Source organism: Caretta caretta, chromosome 8, assembly GCF_965140235.1.
Source record: "Caretta caretta isolate rCarCar2 chromosome 8, rCarCar1.hap1, whole genome shotgun sequence".
NCBI classification, from domain to species: domain Eukaryota; kingdom Metazoa; phylum Chordata; order Testudines; family Cheloniidae; genus Caretta; species Caretta caretta.
In genome coordinates, this window is record NC_134213.1 from 85344854 (window position 1) to 85362108 (window position 17255).

Here is a 17255-nt window from a genome sequence, read left to right on the forward strand (position 1 = left end):
CGCGACGCGGGCTCCATGCGCGGCCGCTTCCGCGCGGGGCCCAACGCAGAGAGGTCAGCGGGCCCGTGGCGGCATCAGCGCACCGCCCCTAGCCGGGCCGCTGCCCCAACGTGCCGCCAGCCCCTTCTGCCCAGGGAGGGACACTGCTTTTCACTCCCGCAGCGCGTTGGAGAGAGGGGGCGTGTTGTGGTCTCCTAAGGAATACGAATACTTGCTTTAAACTCCCCCCCCCTTTTTTTTAAACGTTGGGCCCCTCCTGTGGGGTAACCTACCTGGGCCTCCCCCCAGCCCAAACAGCAGATTGAGATGTAGCTTCACAGGCTGGGGCAGCATAATGCCATGCAGGGGGAAAACCCCCCAAGAGATTAACTGCAAGGGTGAGTTTAAAGCAGATTCAGGGTTGAAAGTTAATTCAGGTTAAGAGGGGGAACGGATGTAAAGCATAATAGCTCTGCTTGATAATTCTGCAGGTGGACATGTGTTCTGGAAGAGTGCTTTGGTCATGGGCAGCTTAATCCACTTTAAGACGGAGCAAAACACTCTTAGGCCTGGTCTACACAAGAAAACTTCTTAACTATTAGCTACTGGAGGAGTGTAAAAAATCCATACCCTTGCGCAGAACAGTTAAACCAACATACATAACCCCTGGTGTAGCACTAGGTTAATGGAAGAATTCTTCATGACATAGCTAGCTTCCACCCCTAGGGGAGGCAGATTACTTACAGTAATGGGAGAATCCCTTGTGTTAGCATAGGTAGTGTCTACACTGAAGCATTACAGTGGAGCAACTGTGCTGCTGTAGCATTTTAAGTGTAGACATCCTTAGGCCTTGTCATAAATATAAAGGGAAGGGTAAACCCCTTTAAAATCCCTCCTGGCCAGAGGAAAAATCCTCTCACCTGTAAAGGGTTAAGAAGCTAAAGGTAACCTCGCTGGCACCTGACCAAAATGACCAATGAGGAGACAAGATACTTTCAAAAGCTGGGAGGAGGGAGAGAAACAAAGGGTCTGTGTCTGTTGGTATGCTGCTTTTGCCAGGGATAGACCAGGAATGGAGTCTTAGAACTTTTAGTAAGTAATCTAGCTAGGTATGTGATAGATTATGATTTCTTTAAATGGCTGAGAAAAGAATTGTGCTGAATAGAATGACTATTCCTGTCTGTGTGTCTTTTTTGTAACTTAAGGTTTTGCCTAGAGGGATTCTCTATGTTTTAAATCTAATTACCCTGTAAGGTATCTACCATCCTGATTTTACAGGGGTGATTCCTTTACTTCTATTTGGTTCTCTTTCTATTAAAAGTCTTCTTGTAAGAAAACTGAATGCTTTTTCATTGGTCTCAGATCCAATGGTTTGGGTCTGTGGTCACCTATGCAAATTGGTGAGGATTTTTACCAAACCTTTCCCAGGAAGTGGGGTGCAAGGGTTGGGAGGATTTTGGGGGGAAAGATGTGTCCAAACTATGTTTCCCAGTAAACCCAGTTAGAGTTTGGTGGTGGCAGTGGATATTCTAAGGACAAAGGATAAAATTAATTTGTACCTTGGGGAAGTTTTAACCTAAGCTGGTAAAAGTAAGCTTAGGAGGTTTTCATGCAGGTCCCCACATCTGTACCCTAGAGTTCAGAGTGCGGGAGGAACCTTGACAGGCCTGGTCTATACTTAAAAATTAGATAAACCTCAGTACATCACTCAGACCTATGAAAAATTTTGCATCCTGAGGACTGTAGTTAGTTCAACCTCACCAGCGGTGTAGAGGCAGCTTGGTCAACAGGCAGTTGCTTCCATCAACCTTAGCAACTTTACTATATGACTTGTAAATTGCATAATATGTATATACTTCATCCTTCCTCAGCATGGGGCTCCTTTTCCAGCCCTATATTTCTATCATTATGTTATGCAAACTATCTGCATTTTCCAAGACAGCCTTTGTTTGTTAAAGTCAGAATTCTAGGAGTGCAGTTATTGTTCTTTCCAAGGTTGTTGGAGTTGCAGTTTTCTAACACGTGGCTTGCTTCAAAGACATACTTTGAATGAAAAAATAAAAGGTAGCAACAGAGAATCTAAAATGCATAAAGTACATAAAAGAAAAAAAATTCAATTAAACTGTTTCCCAATTTATACACCTTTCCAATATTACTACTTATAAAAAGATCTGGAGATAACTAAGTATTCTGCTTTTGCAAGCTTTGATTAAAAATGTGTTCTGGAGCCACACTATTACAGATAATAAAAACAGAACCCAAAGTACTATTCGAAATACTACATCATATCATATCCAACTAGTGGTCTACAACTATGCCAAACTATACTTTAGTCACTGAATGACTTTGGTATTCAGAGAATAGATTAAAGGATTTCCAAAGGCCCACTGGGGTCTTCTGCAACCAAGCCCTAAGAGTAAAGTATCCTTCAAAATACAAGTTTCAGAGAAGCAGCCATGTTAGTCTGTATCCGCAAAAAGAAAAGGAGTACTTGTGGCACCTTAGAGACAAGTACTCCTTCAAAATACAAACATTCCAGGAATTGGGCTCATTGTTTTCTGAGGGAACACCTTTACCAGACTTTTAGAAACTTAGGTACCAACTAAAAGCCAAATACCACCCTGTAATTAGATCAAATAGATCACTTCCGGTCTTCGAAATGTCTCTTTTCCATTATTTGTAACATCTATTACCACATGCAATAGATTTCCATTAGGGCCTCCGCAAAGGCAACAATTTCTTGACAATACAGTTCATTTGGGCTGCTGCACAACAATCAACCACCTGTGCAGAAATATAAGATTACAAATTTAATTTTGGGTGCTTGGGGGAAGGGGAGCATAAAACAGCATGCCAGCTCAGATGATCCATGGGAATCACTTTTTATGTGTGTGGGAGGTAGGAGGGAGCACCGCAAGTCATTCCATTCCTCAGACAGAAATTCCATATAAGGTGATATGTAGTGTTGGAGCCGTGTTGGTCCCAGGATATTAGGGAGACAAAGTGAGTGAACTCATATCTTTTACTGGACCAACTTCTGTTAGTGAGAGAGTCAAGCTTTTGAGCTTGCACAGAGCTCCTCTGCAGGTCTGGGAAATGTACTCAGAGCATCACAGCTAAATTACTCCTTGGGGAATTCTGCGCCCCTCTGCGTGCCAGAATTCAGGGCCCCTGCAGAATTTGTTTTCTCCACAGAAAATACATTCTGCTGGACAAGTGCTGCAGTTGTGCATTTTGTCCACCAGGGGCTGCTGTCGCACCAGAACAGAGCAGCCACTCCCAGGTGGGAGCAACCCCAGCGGAGATAGGAAAGAGAAGAGGCTGTGTTCCTCACAGTGCCCTGGCCATGGATCCAGGTGAGGAGGCACAGGAATTGGAGCATAGGGCACAGGCTGGGGAGTCATACATTTGGGTTCAGAAGGGCTACTGGGGCAGGGGGAAGAGAGGGGGGCAGGGGCTGAATGGGAGTGGGGGTGCAGAGACACATGGGGACGGGGGGAGGGTTGGTGGCTGATAAGGGCAGATGTGCCTCAGTGAATGTGAGAGGCTTGGGGTCAGCGAGGCTTGACATGGGAGAGACCCCCTAACAATCCTTCCTCACCCCCCCAAAAAACCTGTTCCATACTTCTCCCACCCACACTCAACAACTCACCAAATTCACACCCAGGCTCCTTCCCAGCAATTAATTCCCTCTCCCTCAGCTCCTCAATTACTCTGACTCCCCCAGCTTTGCACTGCTTCTGAGGGGTGTGGGAAATATGTTTCTGTATTGTAGTTTAAATTAATTATTACTCAAAGATCTATATTAACATGCCTACTAAGGAATGTATTTGTCCTGAATCTTTTTTTGTTGTCTGTATTGTTACAGACATACATGCTGACAGGTATTTTGAAATAAATTACCAAAATAATTGAAACTAGTGTGATTATATTGTGTTATTTGTAAAAATAACACATGCAGAATTTTAACATACTGTGCCCATAATTTTTTGGCACAGAATTCCTCAAGAAGTACTAAATACAAAGTGGAACGGATTGTTTAGCATAAGTAGTTAACACATATCTCAAGGGACCAATCAAGGGGAAGTGACCTGTTAACACCCCTGTAGTCATGGGGAGGGGGAGCAGGAGGGAGGAAGGGAACGCAGCTGGGGGGTGTCTCCATTCAGTCCATGATTTTTACTGTCTAGCTCAAAATCACCTTCCCCGAACACAGACCCCCCACCAGAGAAGTAGATCACACCATGGAACAGGCCACCCAAATACTTCAAGAGAACCTGCTTCAATAAATAAATAAAACCATCTCTGATTGCATACCCCTAGTTGTCACCTACGACTCCACCCTGGAACCCATATGTGGGACCATCAAACAACTACAACCCATACTTAATGGGAACCCCATTCTGAAAGACATCTTTCCTGAACCTACTCTTCTGGCCTTTAAATAACCCTCTACCTCTCTCGGCTCATCATCAGAAACAGCTCCCCACTGGCTCATCAACTCAAAATGGCGTAAGACCTTGCCAGAATAGATGCAAAACCTGCAGACGTATCTCCATCTCTACAATAAATTACCCCCCCCCCCCCCGCACACACACACTTTTCAATACCCACAGGTCTACACATGCCTATCACAATATCTAGTGTATCTCATCCACTGCACTAAATGTCCCAATAATACCTATGTAAGTGAAACCAGACAAGCACCACACTCTCGAATGAACTCACCCAGGAAAATGATAAAAGACAAAAACACCACATCACCTGCAGGTGAACACTTTTCACAAAGTGATCACTCTACATTGGACCTATCAGTCCTCATCCGCAAAGGGAACCTGAACAACAGTTTCAAAAGACAAGCCTGGAAGCTTAAATTTATAACTTTACTAAGACACTAAAAAACATGGACTGAATGGAGACACTAGATTTATGGCTTATTACAACAATGTATAACCCACTAACAACCTCCCACATCTTTCCTCCCCTATGACTGGGGGGATGTTAATGGGCCACTTCACCTTAAATCATACCTTGAAATGTGTGTTAACTACTTATGCTAAACCATCTGTTTCACATTGTATTTAGCTATGACTCTGGGTACATTTCCCAGACTGGAGAGCTCTGTGTAAGCTCAAAAGCTTGTTTCTCTGACCAAAACAAGTTGGTCCAATAAAAGATATTACCTTACCCACCTTGTCTCCCTAATATAGGATAATGGCAGATTTTCTTGGGTTCCTGTTCATTAAGGAGCTACAGCCAGTGCTGTTTGGCAGGATGTATAACAGCACATTTAGATTGTTTGCAAAACTAATACTTGGATTAATAGCAAGCTCTTAAATTACAGGTATCAAAAGGAGTAAGTCTTTCTCTTGGCTGTAGCTTCTTAAAAGGAACAGGAACTTAAGAAAATCTGCTATCATATTATGTGGAATTTCTAGCTGAATCAAATGAGAGGTGAACATTTCTATGCAAAGTGCTGAAAGCTTGAAGAGGATCTGCAGCTACAGTTTTTTCAAACTTGGTGTAGTCTGCTTGGAGATTTTTCTGTTAGGGAAGAACACACTCCACAGCAAACTCTACAACTTGACATATTTGTATTAGAATCTAGAACTCTAGATCAGAAAATGCGCATACAGTAGGGACTTGGCTCAAAACAAAACAAGATTAACTATGTTCTCATTGAAGTCTCAAATGGGAATGCTGTTCTGCCCTTCCTAACAGAAACTGTTGTGTAGTCTTTGTGCTACTCAACAGTCATTATTTTCTATATCTGAGACAATTGTACTTCAGAACTGGGAGAAGTCAGTGATTCTGTGCATGTGATATTCCCCAGGATGCAACCTGAACTGGTGTGTCTCCTTAGGGATGCCTTTTACACTGCTTTGCTAGTGAACAGCAAGCCCCTGCAGGCTCTGCTCACTCACAGCTACCAGCATGCAAAATCATTTCCAGCTGAGTACACGAATGCTATGCCCAGCCATCCATGAATTCCATACAGAATGACACCCACATATCCCTCAGTCCCAGCCCGAAATGTGCATCTTGTACTGTTCAGTAGCCCCTGGATTGTACAGGCTCATATTTAGTCTGTCATTCCAACAATGGGTAATTAATATACACTAGTTCTGTTGACCTGACTAAACATTTTCTAAACACTTCAATCAAACACACTGGTTTAGATAAAAAGTTTATTAAATAGAAAAAGATAGATTTGAAGTGATTATAAGTGGTAAGGCATGAAGTCAGAATTGGTTACAAAAGAAAAAAAAAGATAAAACTGCAAGCTAATTCCTAAACTTTACCAAGCTAAGTAAGATTTGAAGCAAACATAATTCTCACCACACTAGATACTGCAGGCAATTCTCACTTCACAGTTCTCAGGCTGGATTTCCTTTCAGCCTGGACCATTCCCCTTAGTTTAGAGTTCTTTAGGTATTCATTGGTGTTATGAGCAGAGCAATAAAAGGTGGAGAGGAGAGATGAGGGTCCTGTGGAGATTAATGTCCTTTATTTTTATACCCACCTCCTCTCTTTTAGGATTATCCCTCACCCCCACTGGGGGGTTGTCATAAATATAAAGGGAAGGGTAAACACCTTTAAATCCCTCCTGGCCAGAAGAAAAACCCTTTCACCTGTAAAGGGTTAAGAAGCTAAGATTTTGGTTGCTGGCACCTGACCAAAATGACCAATGAGACAAGATACTTTCAAAGCTGGAGGGGGGAAACAAAGAGTTCTCTCCGTTTGTGTGATGCTTTTGCCAGGACCATAGCAGGAATGCTGGTCAGAATGCCTGTAAAGAGTTAGCAAGCAATCTAGTTAGCTATGCATTAGATTCTATTTTGTTTAAATGGCTGATAAAATAAGTTGTGCTGAATGGAATGTATATTCCTGTTTTTGTCTTTTTGTAACTTAAAGTTTTGCCTAGACGGATATTCTAGGCAAACCCAGTGCTGGGAGAAGGATTATGCTTCCTTCTTTTTAAGGGTTCTCTGTGTTCTTTTCCTATCCTACTGGACACACACTGGAGGGAAACTTTTGCTTCTATACATTTAAGTGCACTCCATCCAAATCATAGCTTTTTAAGATGTAAGAGCAAAGCACATAAGTTATATACTGTCACTGCAATGACTGTAGGCAAAAAGTCAATGCCATAACCATTCAACAATAGCTCAAACAGCACTCTAGAGATGAGAATTTGTTTTTAAATTGAGAGGGGAAAGTGTTGACCCTTATTCTTTTCAAGTAGATCTATGGGATCTTTATCTTCAATTTGGACTAACAGTGATAGATAAAATAAGCGTGTGTGAGATTTGTTCACAAGTGACGCCTGAGCAGCTGAGAACCCAGCATACATGTAAAAAGTGAGATTGTGCAAGTGACACTTTAGACCAACACGTTACAAGACAAGCAGCCTAATTCCTGGGGTTTTATCATTTACTTCAATAGGAGCAGAATCACAATATGAAAAATAAAGTTCTTTCAAGGGCATGTTTTTTTTCCAAGAATAGATGCCAGGTGCAGGCTTCCTTCATGTAGGCTCCATAGTGGTTATGGTTCTGCTTTCATGTGCACAAGCACTTCTGTTTTCCTTCAGCAAGACTTCTACGAGGATTAGCATTTTGCTAGTATTACTCCAAAATAAAATTTATGTCTCGTGGCACCTTAAATACTTATTTCAATAAGTTTAGACAAAAGCCTCCCACTACAAAGTGATTCACCCTCAATTAGGAAACAGAAGAGAGAATAAAACTTGAAATGTGAATTTAGTTCTCATGAAAGATTGACAGTCCTGGAAACTGACATGATACTTGTTCACTTCCAGTGGCTGGATACTGACTGCTGTTTCAAGTAATACTGAGGTTAGTTAGATTCCCCCAAACAGATACATAGCATGCACAGTATCAGTGTAAACTTCCCCTCCTCAACCCCCATTAAGTATCAGTGATAATCTGGAAGAGGTGAGTTATGAGCAAGATTTCCATGGCTAAGCTATTCAACCCCCGGCCTCGACTGAGATGGTCCATTGCAGTAGTGCATGGATAATGGATAATGACCAGATAGGAACTGAAGTATAATTATTAACTCATTCACAAAGATTGACTAAAAATGAATGGTCTAATTCTGAGCTGGGCCTGATTTGAACACGTAACTTAAAATGTCACAAGCTCAGTATCCTATTACCAATCATACGCCCCAGTGTTATACAATTTCTACTGTAGTCTATTAGAAGAAGTTTGGTCCCCACATTTGAAAATAAAAATGAGTAGCGCACATCTGTTTCCTGAGAATAAGTAGTTTTTTATTATTGCAATTCAGAACTATGAACAAGAGAAACAACTTTTCAATCATTTACTACTAAACTTGACAAGAAAAACTTTGCATTGTGTGATTTACTGCTTCTATCAATCATCATACTTGAGTTTGAGGTAATAGTTACGTTTAATAGGGATACTATAACCAAAAATGTGGCACAGTAACCCTGGTGATTTTGAATGCGTGCAGTTCAAAGAAATTAAAATAAATCCGAATCTGAATGGTCATTGTTCAGTTTTTCTGCTATAAAAATATGTAGTTAATGAAACTACTATTGCGCATAGCATTAGTTACCAAAAGTTGTTCATAATATTTGTGAGAGAAGAGAGAGAGAAGAGAATGAGGGTTTTTTTTGTTTTGGTTTTTTTAATGTACACTGTAGGATAGCTTTTTTTTAAGGCACAGCAGGAAAAATCCATGCATCCGCATAGACAAAATAAAAGAAAAATGTCATCAGCACTGGTTTCAGATGAAGAAGATGAAAGGTGGTGCACAATTAAACCAAATTTCATATTATGCTATGCCTTTGTAAACAAAAACAGATTTTGCTCATACATGTGTAGACAATTTACAAGTAAAATAAAATGATAATTCAGCTGCTGTGATATTATTTTCCTAAAACAATAATCCCTGTTTTGATGTCAGAACATAGTATTATAAATTTAGCAGGGTCTAAACATTCACCTATACTTAATTTTAAATATTCTGAAAGTGCAAGTTTCTAGAACTCAAAGCTGTAAGTACACAGAAGAAATTGAAACCTACTGATTTGGAGACCATATGAAGCAGAACATGATCTCTGAGGAAACAGAGTAATAGCTTTTTTTATTAAAGATTTAGATATTTTTTCTTTGCTTAGGTCCAAGTCTGCTCCTACTGAATTCAATGATGAAATGACAATGTACTCCAATGTGTGCAAGTTTGGACCCTTATAAGGAGAAAAAAATGTATAATTGAAAAAAAAAACGCAATACCATATTGGAAGCCAAAGATATGCTTTAGAAAATACCAAATTTGTATTGGGACAGAAGGGGAAAAAAGTACATAATACAAAAGTGTGAAGGAAAGGTTCTTATTTTTTTCTTTTTAAACTGCATTCAAGAAAAAGATTAAAGCCCTCGTTTCCTTTATGAAGGCATCGACAGCCAACATCAATGCTTTTCCTTAACTTTTAAACTTGCCAACATGTTCACGTGCTATGATCAGCCTTTGGATCTGAGCTGTTCCTTCGTAGATCTGAAAAGAATTATGATACCATTACATTATTGTGTTACATTGCCTGTTTTAAAAAGCTTTTTAAAAATATAGCAAGATCAGTTTCAATGCAACATACAAAATATTAGAAGCCTCACAAGTATGTAAAGCAGTGTTGTTCTCTTTACCTAAACCTTTCATGGTCAATTCCCCCCTTACTTTCTGAACTTCTTTTGTTGTTTCTCTCTCCATTTTCTCATGTTTGCAATGCCCCACCCCACCCAGTAATCCTGTGTGCTTTCATCTCTGAGCCCACATTTTTGTATCTTCTCTGGTACTGTGTTCTCTCTCTCTCTCCTTTTCTCCTGTTGCTCAAATCACGCCTCTGTTCTAGTCCATGTACTGACAACAGAACAAAACATTTACTATGAAGTTCTTTGTACTAGGATAAAATCAGGATTTTGGTCTTTATGCTTTTTGGCAGTACACAAAAACAGAGAGGCATGATGGGAGACAGGAAGTATGATTCAGTGGTTAAAGTACAGGATGAGTTAAGATTTCCGTTCCTAACTTTTCTAAAGACTTGTATAGATTTGGTCAAGGTCTCACAGCCTCAGTTTCTCCAACTGCATAATAGGGATAATTATGTTCACCACCAGGTGTTTCAAGATTCCCAGAAGGAAGGCAGTATATAACTGCAAAGCATTATCTGAGCAACGAAAGACCTACAAGTCTTGTTAAGGACTATCACAAAAAAGAGTTCAGTTAGCACCCCATGTTTGAAAGCTAGAACAAGAAGCTTCAGATTCTTAAGAATTTTGGGCACTTTAAGCTCAAAGGTTATTTTTGAAGTTGTACAGAGGGAGCTTCTAAATAAGATTATGGTCACTGTTACTTAGATTTGTAATTGGGACTAAATTGAGAACAAGAAAGGGGGAAATAACTTTATCAGAACAGTCTATGGAAGAATGTGTGAAATATTGAATGAAATCAAGTACAGAAATGGAACAAAAAAAGAACCAATGGGAAACAAAAAGTTTTTGCAGATGATGCATATGGCCAAGAGCACATGCTGTCTGTCATCAGGCAGTGATACAGTAGGGCAGACAAAGTGCAAAAAGTAATCAAGGGCAAGAGACATGTGAGGTATCATGCATCAGAAATGGGAGGATGGTATAAATCTGGAATAAAACAAACTCTTTCAGAGGTTGGGATACTTATTTAAAGTGACAGTGGGTGAAACACAGTAAGGCATTTAAAGACTCTTTACAGACAGATGAGGCAACACTGTGGATTATCCTTTTCCATAAGCTTCCCAAAAGATGAGTAATAGAAACCAGAACTAGAGAAGTATGGTTAGATGGAATATTGAAGGAAATTAGAATCACCCCAAAACATGCGACCAATGAGCAATGTCTGAAGAATGAAAATTCTTCAGTCCAGACTTCAGAAGAATGTTGCAATCAATTCAGCAAATATATATTTTCTATTTATTATTCTTAAAGGAAGTTTAATAATGAAACACTGCTACAAATGTCAATAACAGGAGACCAATCAAAACCGCAAAAGAAAATATTTTGCGGCTCTCTTCTCTTTAATTCCTTAGATAATTAGCTGATGTATCACAAATATAACTCCTGCAGAGAGATTAATGGGGATAATCGTAACTAGGCTTGGAAGGATTAGATTTTTATCCGTAAATGTCAGTAAACATCGCTTTCACCATGCACAAACTGACAAAAATATATTTCTAACAAAAATAACTGAAATGTACAGATAGACAAGTAGGAAAAACACTGCTTGAGAATTTATCAGTCAAAATCCAGCGATTTAAAATTAGTGTTTTACAAATGGACAAGCGAATAAACAGTAAAACAGATACAATTTCTTGATTTACGGATATTTACTTTTGTTTATTTTGACATGTGATATTAACAATTTATGTATTAACGGTTTATAAAGCTTTAACCTTTTGAATCTCAACGTCTACTGTCATTAAATAATTGTCTGACCTCCCCATAATTTCCCGCAATGGTGAAAATTTAAAATCAATAAGAATTTTAAAAATTCTTAAATATAAACACAGACATTATCCGTCATAATTATAAAAAAGATTAATCAAAATCAATAAGGTTCAGAGAAGATGAATGTAGAAAATTTGGAGACCTACTCAGATTTTTTCTTCTAAATAAAAATCATTTACCATTCGTTGAGTCCCAAAGAAAATTGATAACAAAAACAACAATAATAAATCCAAGTTTCTGGGAGAAAGATTTAAATAATAAAAATACTTACAAGGCAATTATAGAACGAAAAGGCTCTGGACACTTAAGACATGAAACTGTTACTTGCGGCAACTGTGGTTCTTTGAGACGTAATGCAGATATGTATTCCACTTAGGTGTGTGCGCACACCCAGTGCAGTGCACCAGAACTGGAAAATTTTGTCTAGCAGTACCTCTAGAGGGGTGGCATTCGCACTTTGTGGCCATAGCCCCATCGCTGGCTATTGAGGTATTGCCACCCTGACTCCCCCCTTAGTTTCTTTGCACCAAATGCCCAGAAACTAGATGCCTATGCAGAGAGACAGAAGGTGGGTTGTGGAATACACATCTGCATCACGTCTCAAAAGAACTACAGTTACAGTAAGTAACCGTTTATCCTTTGAGTAAATGCAGCTGGTTATTCCACTTAGGTGACTCACAAGCAGTACCTGTAGGGCTGGGGCTCCAAGTTTATTTAAACAAGGACTGCAGTACCACCTTCCCAAAGTTTGCATCTGCTCTGGATGCCAGGGTAATGGCACAATGGTTTTTAATGTATGTATCAACAACCATATGGCAGCCCCGCAAATATCCAATACTGAGATGTCACTTAAGGATGCTATTGATGTAGATTGCGAGCTCAGAGGATGAGATCACACCCCATAGAGCGGGGGTTCTCAAACTGGGAGTCGGGACCCCTCGGGGTCGCAAGGTTATTACATGCGGGGTCGCGAGCTGTCAGCCTCCACCCCAAACCCCACTTTGCATCCAGCATTTATAATGGAGTTAAATGTATAAAAACATTTTTTTAATTTATAAAGGGGGCGGTTGCACTCAGAGGCTTCTTGTGTGAAAGGGGTCACCAGTACAAAAGTTTGAGAACCACTGCCATAGAGGAAGCATAGCCAAAGCAATTTCATATGTAGTCATGATTCTGGAACTTATCCACTTAGAGATCATCTGTGAGGAAACTGCCTGCCCCTTCATACTGCCTGCAGACCACACAAACAGAGGAGGCAAAGCCTGAAAGGGTGTAGTCCTGTCTAGATAAAAGGTCAGACATAGTCAGTGTGTGAAGATGCTGCTCCTCTGGAGATGAATGCTGTTTAAGAAAAAACACAAGCAAATATACTGCCTAGTTTAAATGAAACAGAGACCACTTGAGACACAAACTTTGGGTGCAGCCGAAATGTCACTTTGTCTTTGGAGAATTGCATGTAAGGAGGCTCTGCCATCACAGGCAGGTTCCGTCTGCAAGTCACACATTTTCCTCGAAGATGGTATTGCCACGAGGAAGGCAGTTTTTTGGTTTTTTTTAAATGAGAGGACAGGGGCAGGATGCCAGAGGCTTGAACTGAGGTCCCATAAGAGTCACTAAAACTGTGGTAACATCCCACAAGGGAAACAGTTCCTGCATCAGCAGGTGGAGATGAAGGATTCCCTTGAAGAATCTTTTCACTGTGCCTTTGGAAAAACACCGATCTTCCATGAATGAGTGTCTGAAAGGCTGAGATTGCTGCCAGATACACCCTCAACTAGCTAAGTGTAAGCCTGATAACTGAAGACGTAGCGAATAGTCCAAGATGTCTTGGATACTAGCTAGTGTCAGCTGAACTCCACAAGCCAATGACCACATTGAAAAACGCTTCCACTTTGCCGATAGGCCATCCTGGTAGAGGGTTTTATACTACTGAGTAGGTCCTATTGAACAGCTACAGAACATCACTCTTCCTCCTCATTCAACCACAGAGCAGCCACATCATAAGATGCAGGGAGGGAGCGGAGTGCCAGATGCAAAGTGTGACCGTGATTCTGCATGAGCAGGTCAGGATGGAGAGGAAGGAAAACAGGAGGCTGAAGTGACATTGCAAGAAGGTCGGAAAACCAGCACTGTCTCGGCCGTTCCAGGGCAATGAGGATGAGCGTGGCCTGATCTGCTTTCAGCTTGAGGATGACCTGTGGAATGATCAGGATCAGAGGAAAAGCATGCAGGAGAACCAATTGCTGAATGAGATGGAAGGTGTCCTTGAGGCCACCCTGAAAGCAGAAGAGACGGCATTTCCAGTTGTCCCTTGTAGCGAACAGGTCAATCATTGGGATGCCCCACACTGCAAAGATGACTTGCAGAACATAGGACTTTAGAGACCACTTGTGGTTCAGGGGAAAATTCCTGCTGAGATGGTCCACAAGATGATTCTGGACCCAGGGCAAGTGATCGGCTAGCAGAGTCAAAATGGGCGCTTGGGGGACACCAGCAAGAGGTGTGTCAATGGGTCAAACCCTGGACTCGACTGCCTCCTCCGGGATCTATAATCCTTTCTGGGGTAATCCCACTGTCTCAAGGGAGCAAAAGGTTGCCCAAAGGTGCACTGCAGATGATGTTGTTGCTGTGGTTAATCACTGAAGTGGTGCCTCTGCACTGTTGGTGTATACACCCCTCAGGAACGTAGGTAGCCTTAGAATCCTTGAAGGACGGCAAGGTCTCATCCAGCTTGTATGAAAACAACACCCAGCCATCAAAGGGCAAATCTTCTATGGCCTGCTACATGTTGGGAGCAATGCCTGAATTCAGCAGCCAGGACATTCTTCTCATGGTCACCACAGAGGCCATAAACTCTGGCCGAAGCGTCCATGGCATCCAGCATGGACTGCAATGTCTTGGCCACTAAACAGCCTTCGTTGATAAATGCCCAAAATTCTTCTCTGAAGGTTTCAGGAAGCTGGTCCTCAAACTAAGACATAGCTGTTCAATTTACAAAGTTGTACGTGAACAATGCCTGCTGGGTCGCAATCCGCATTTGCAGGGAGGAGGTGGTTTAAATCCATTAAATCCATCCTTTTGGAGTGCCTATCCTTAGGAGTAGACTTCTACCTGCGCTTTTAGGGTCTATTGTTCACAGCTGTTACAACTAGGGAATCTGGGGCTGGATGGGAGTAAAAGCCCTCAAATCACTGCAACTGGGATGAAATACTGTTCCTCCATGTGCTTTGCAGTAGGCAATACCAAAGCCAGGATGCTCCAGGGAACCTTTACAGGCTCTAGGAGTGCATCATTAGAGGGATGAGTGTTCTCTCAGGAGCAGATGGCAGCAGGAGATCCACTAACTTATGGTTGTTCTCCTACAGGTTCTCCACATGAATGACCAGGAAAGCAGCCACACACCACAAAAGGTCACAATAAGCCTTGAAATCATCTGGTATTGGAGATGAAGAACCAGGCACTGCTGAATCGTCCAGGGACACAGAGGAGGCAGTTAACTGCACCACGGCTGGCTCCCGTTTCTGCACTGATGGAGCTGGATGAGCAGCTCCATGGGCTCCACAAGGGGAAGGATCACTGGTGCCTGAACCTGCAAGTGGGTCAACAGTTCATGCCACTGATCTGCCCAGCAACCTCACCTTAGAGTGAGCTGAGGAGTGTGCCCTTGGCAACCGAGGAGTGTCCCACAGATTCCATGGAGGCCCTATCCTTATCCGTGGCATTAATGGCCAGAAGGCACCAGGCCAGGGGCCCCTCTGCCAACTGAAAGACAAGTGCCACTCCTGGTGCCCATAGTACTCCATAAATGGTCCCCAATGTGGGTCAGGTGATGGAGGGCAGGAGGAGGAAGATCCCGACCTCAGTGCCGAGAAGCCTTGGGTTTCAGGTATAAAGGTGGAGCCAATCCTGAGGGAGCAAGTAGCCAGTCTGACTCATTCGTTGCCCAGAATGAGGCAGGGACTGGCACCAATGAATGAAGCAATATCACCAGCACAGAGTTCGCTGGTGCTGGAAGGAGTGTTGACCCTGAAGTCAGTGGCATTACTGAAGCAGGTGACTGTGCCGAAGTGGAGGGTGGTGAGAGCTGCCACAGTAATGTTAGCAGTGCCAAATGCAATGGTGCTGAGGAGTTTTCCAGTGCCAAGGAGGTCCCTTGCACTGAACCTGGTGCTGGCCCTGCTTCTATAGATTGTGGAAGAGGAACATCGGGGTGTGATGCTAACAGACCCAAGGGTTCAGCGGCCCATGCAGCCAATGGGGCTATAAATGATGCAGCCCTGGCAATGTCCTAGACCAAGGGAGAGGTCGGGATGGAAAGGCAGAGGTGGTCTGTAGCTGCCAACATGGAAACAGTCAATCAGTGTTGGCATCGCCCTTGTCCATACTGGACTCAATGGATGCTCTGGAGCCAGAACCAGAGTTGATGGTACAGGATTTCTACCTCCCTACTCGGCACCAGGGAGAGGTTAGATCAGGGGTTCTCACAACAAACTTTTTGGTGGCCTCAGAGTGCAGCCACCAACTCTTGCTGGTGGCCATGTTGACAATTTTTCCTAAAATAATTAACTTTAGGAAAAACAAATAAATATTCATGAAACAGGTCCAAATCATTGTAATGCATTTATGTAGGTTTTTTTCCCCCCAGACTCAGTAATTAAAAAAAAAAAAATGTACAGTGGTCTCTATTCTTCACTGGACCTAAACAGAATAGAAACAAATAAGGTGCTTTGCATGTTCTTGTCTTTTTGTTGTTGTTGTTGCTTCTTTTGCTTTTTTGGTTGCCTTTTAAAAAAATAACTTACTAGATAGTAAGTCTGCTGCTGGGAAAAGTGATATCTGTATGTTTGTTAATATCACGCTTCACAGCAGACTTACTCAGCCCCAGCAAGTCCTGGGACAAATTAAGCCCTGGATGGGGAAGTGGGCAGGGAGGCTGTGGGGCCTAGGGATGATGGCGTGGGTGGTGAGCCTGCCACCACGTGGATGAAGGCTGAAGCCTGTCACCCCACCCTTGGGAAAGTGGGGAATTCACCAGCTGCCTGCACCTCCAACATTTGTGTCTCTGGAGGGGGGCATGGCCCAACCCCCGCTGGTGGCCCTGAGAGAGGGGTCACTGCTTCCCCCCTGAATCACAGCCCAGGAGGCTGTGGCTGAAAGAAAAGCCCCTGGTGGCCGCATTTGAGAAATGCTGGGTTAGAGGCACCTGCGCCATCCTGCGTGCCAGCACTAACCCTGTGCTCTTCCTCGGGGAGGCGGAAGAATCCCCAGGAGACCTGGAATGGTCTTATGCAATCTTTTCCTTGGTGCACCCAACGGGGAACAGCTCCTCCATCTCTTCGGAGAGGCGCCTGCTCTAGAGCCTGAAACACCAGCATTCTCAGAACTAGAGGGTGACTTCCAATCCTACGAGAGCCTCAGTGTCGAAGGATGGCCTGTTCAAGTAGGTGCTTCTTTAGGCGAAGATCCCTAGACATCGGAGTCCACTTTGTGAACGATCTACAGACTGAATACTGCTCCTTGATGTGGGCTTCACCCAAGCACCACATGTGGAGACTGTTGTTGGGAATCGCTCCCCCACATGACTGACAATGTTTAAACCCTGGTGAGGGCATCTCAGGGGAATACTTAACTAAATACAACGAACGTGAATCTAACTAACACTAAGGATACTCCTAACAACTAGAAAAAAAAATACTCTACAATAGTGAGAGCTTGTGAAGTTAAGACCACACAGAGCTCCAACTC

At 42.5% G+C, this 17255-nt stretch overlaps 1 protein-coding gene across 1 annotated transcript in view; it reads right to left on the reverse strand.

Annotated features, from left to right (window-relative positions):
* Window positions 1-8256: 8256 nt before the first annotated feature.
* Window positions 8257-17255, reverse strand: part of ACADM (acyl-CoA dehydrogenase medium chain) — a 50987-nt gene continuing 41988 nt past the window's right edge. Inside the window, exon 12 of the mRNA XM_048860869.2 lies at window positions 8257-9528. Coding sequence (XP_048716826.2) covers window positions 9457-9528 — 72 coding nt within the window. The 3' untranslated portion in view covers window positions 8257-9456. The remainder of the gene's footprint in view (window positions 9529-17255) is intronic.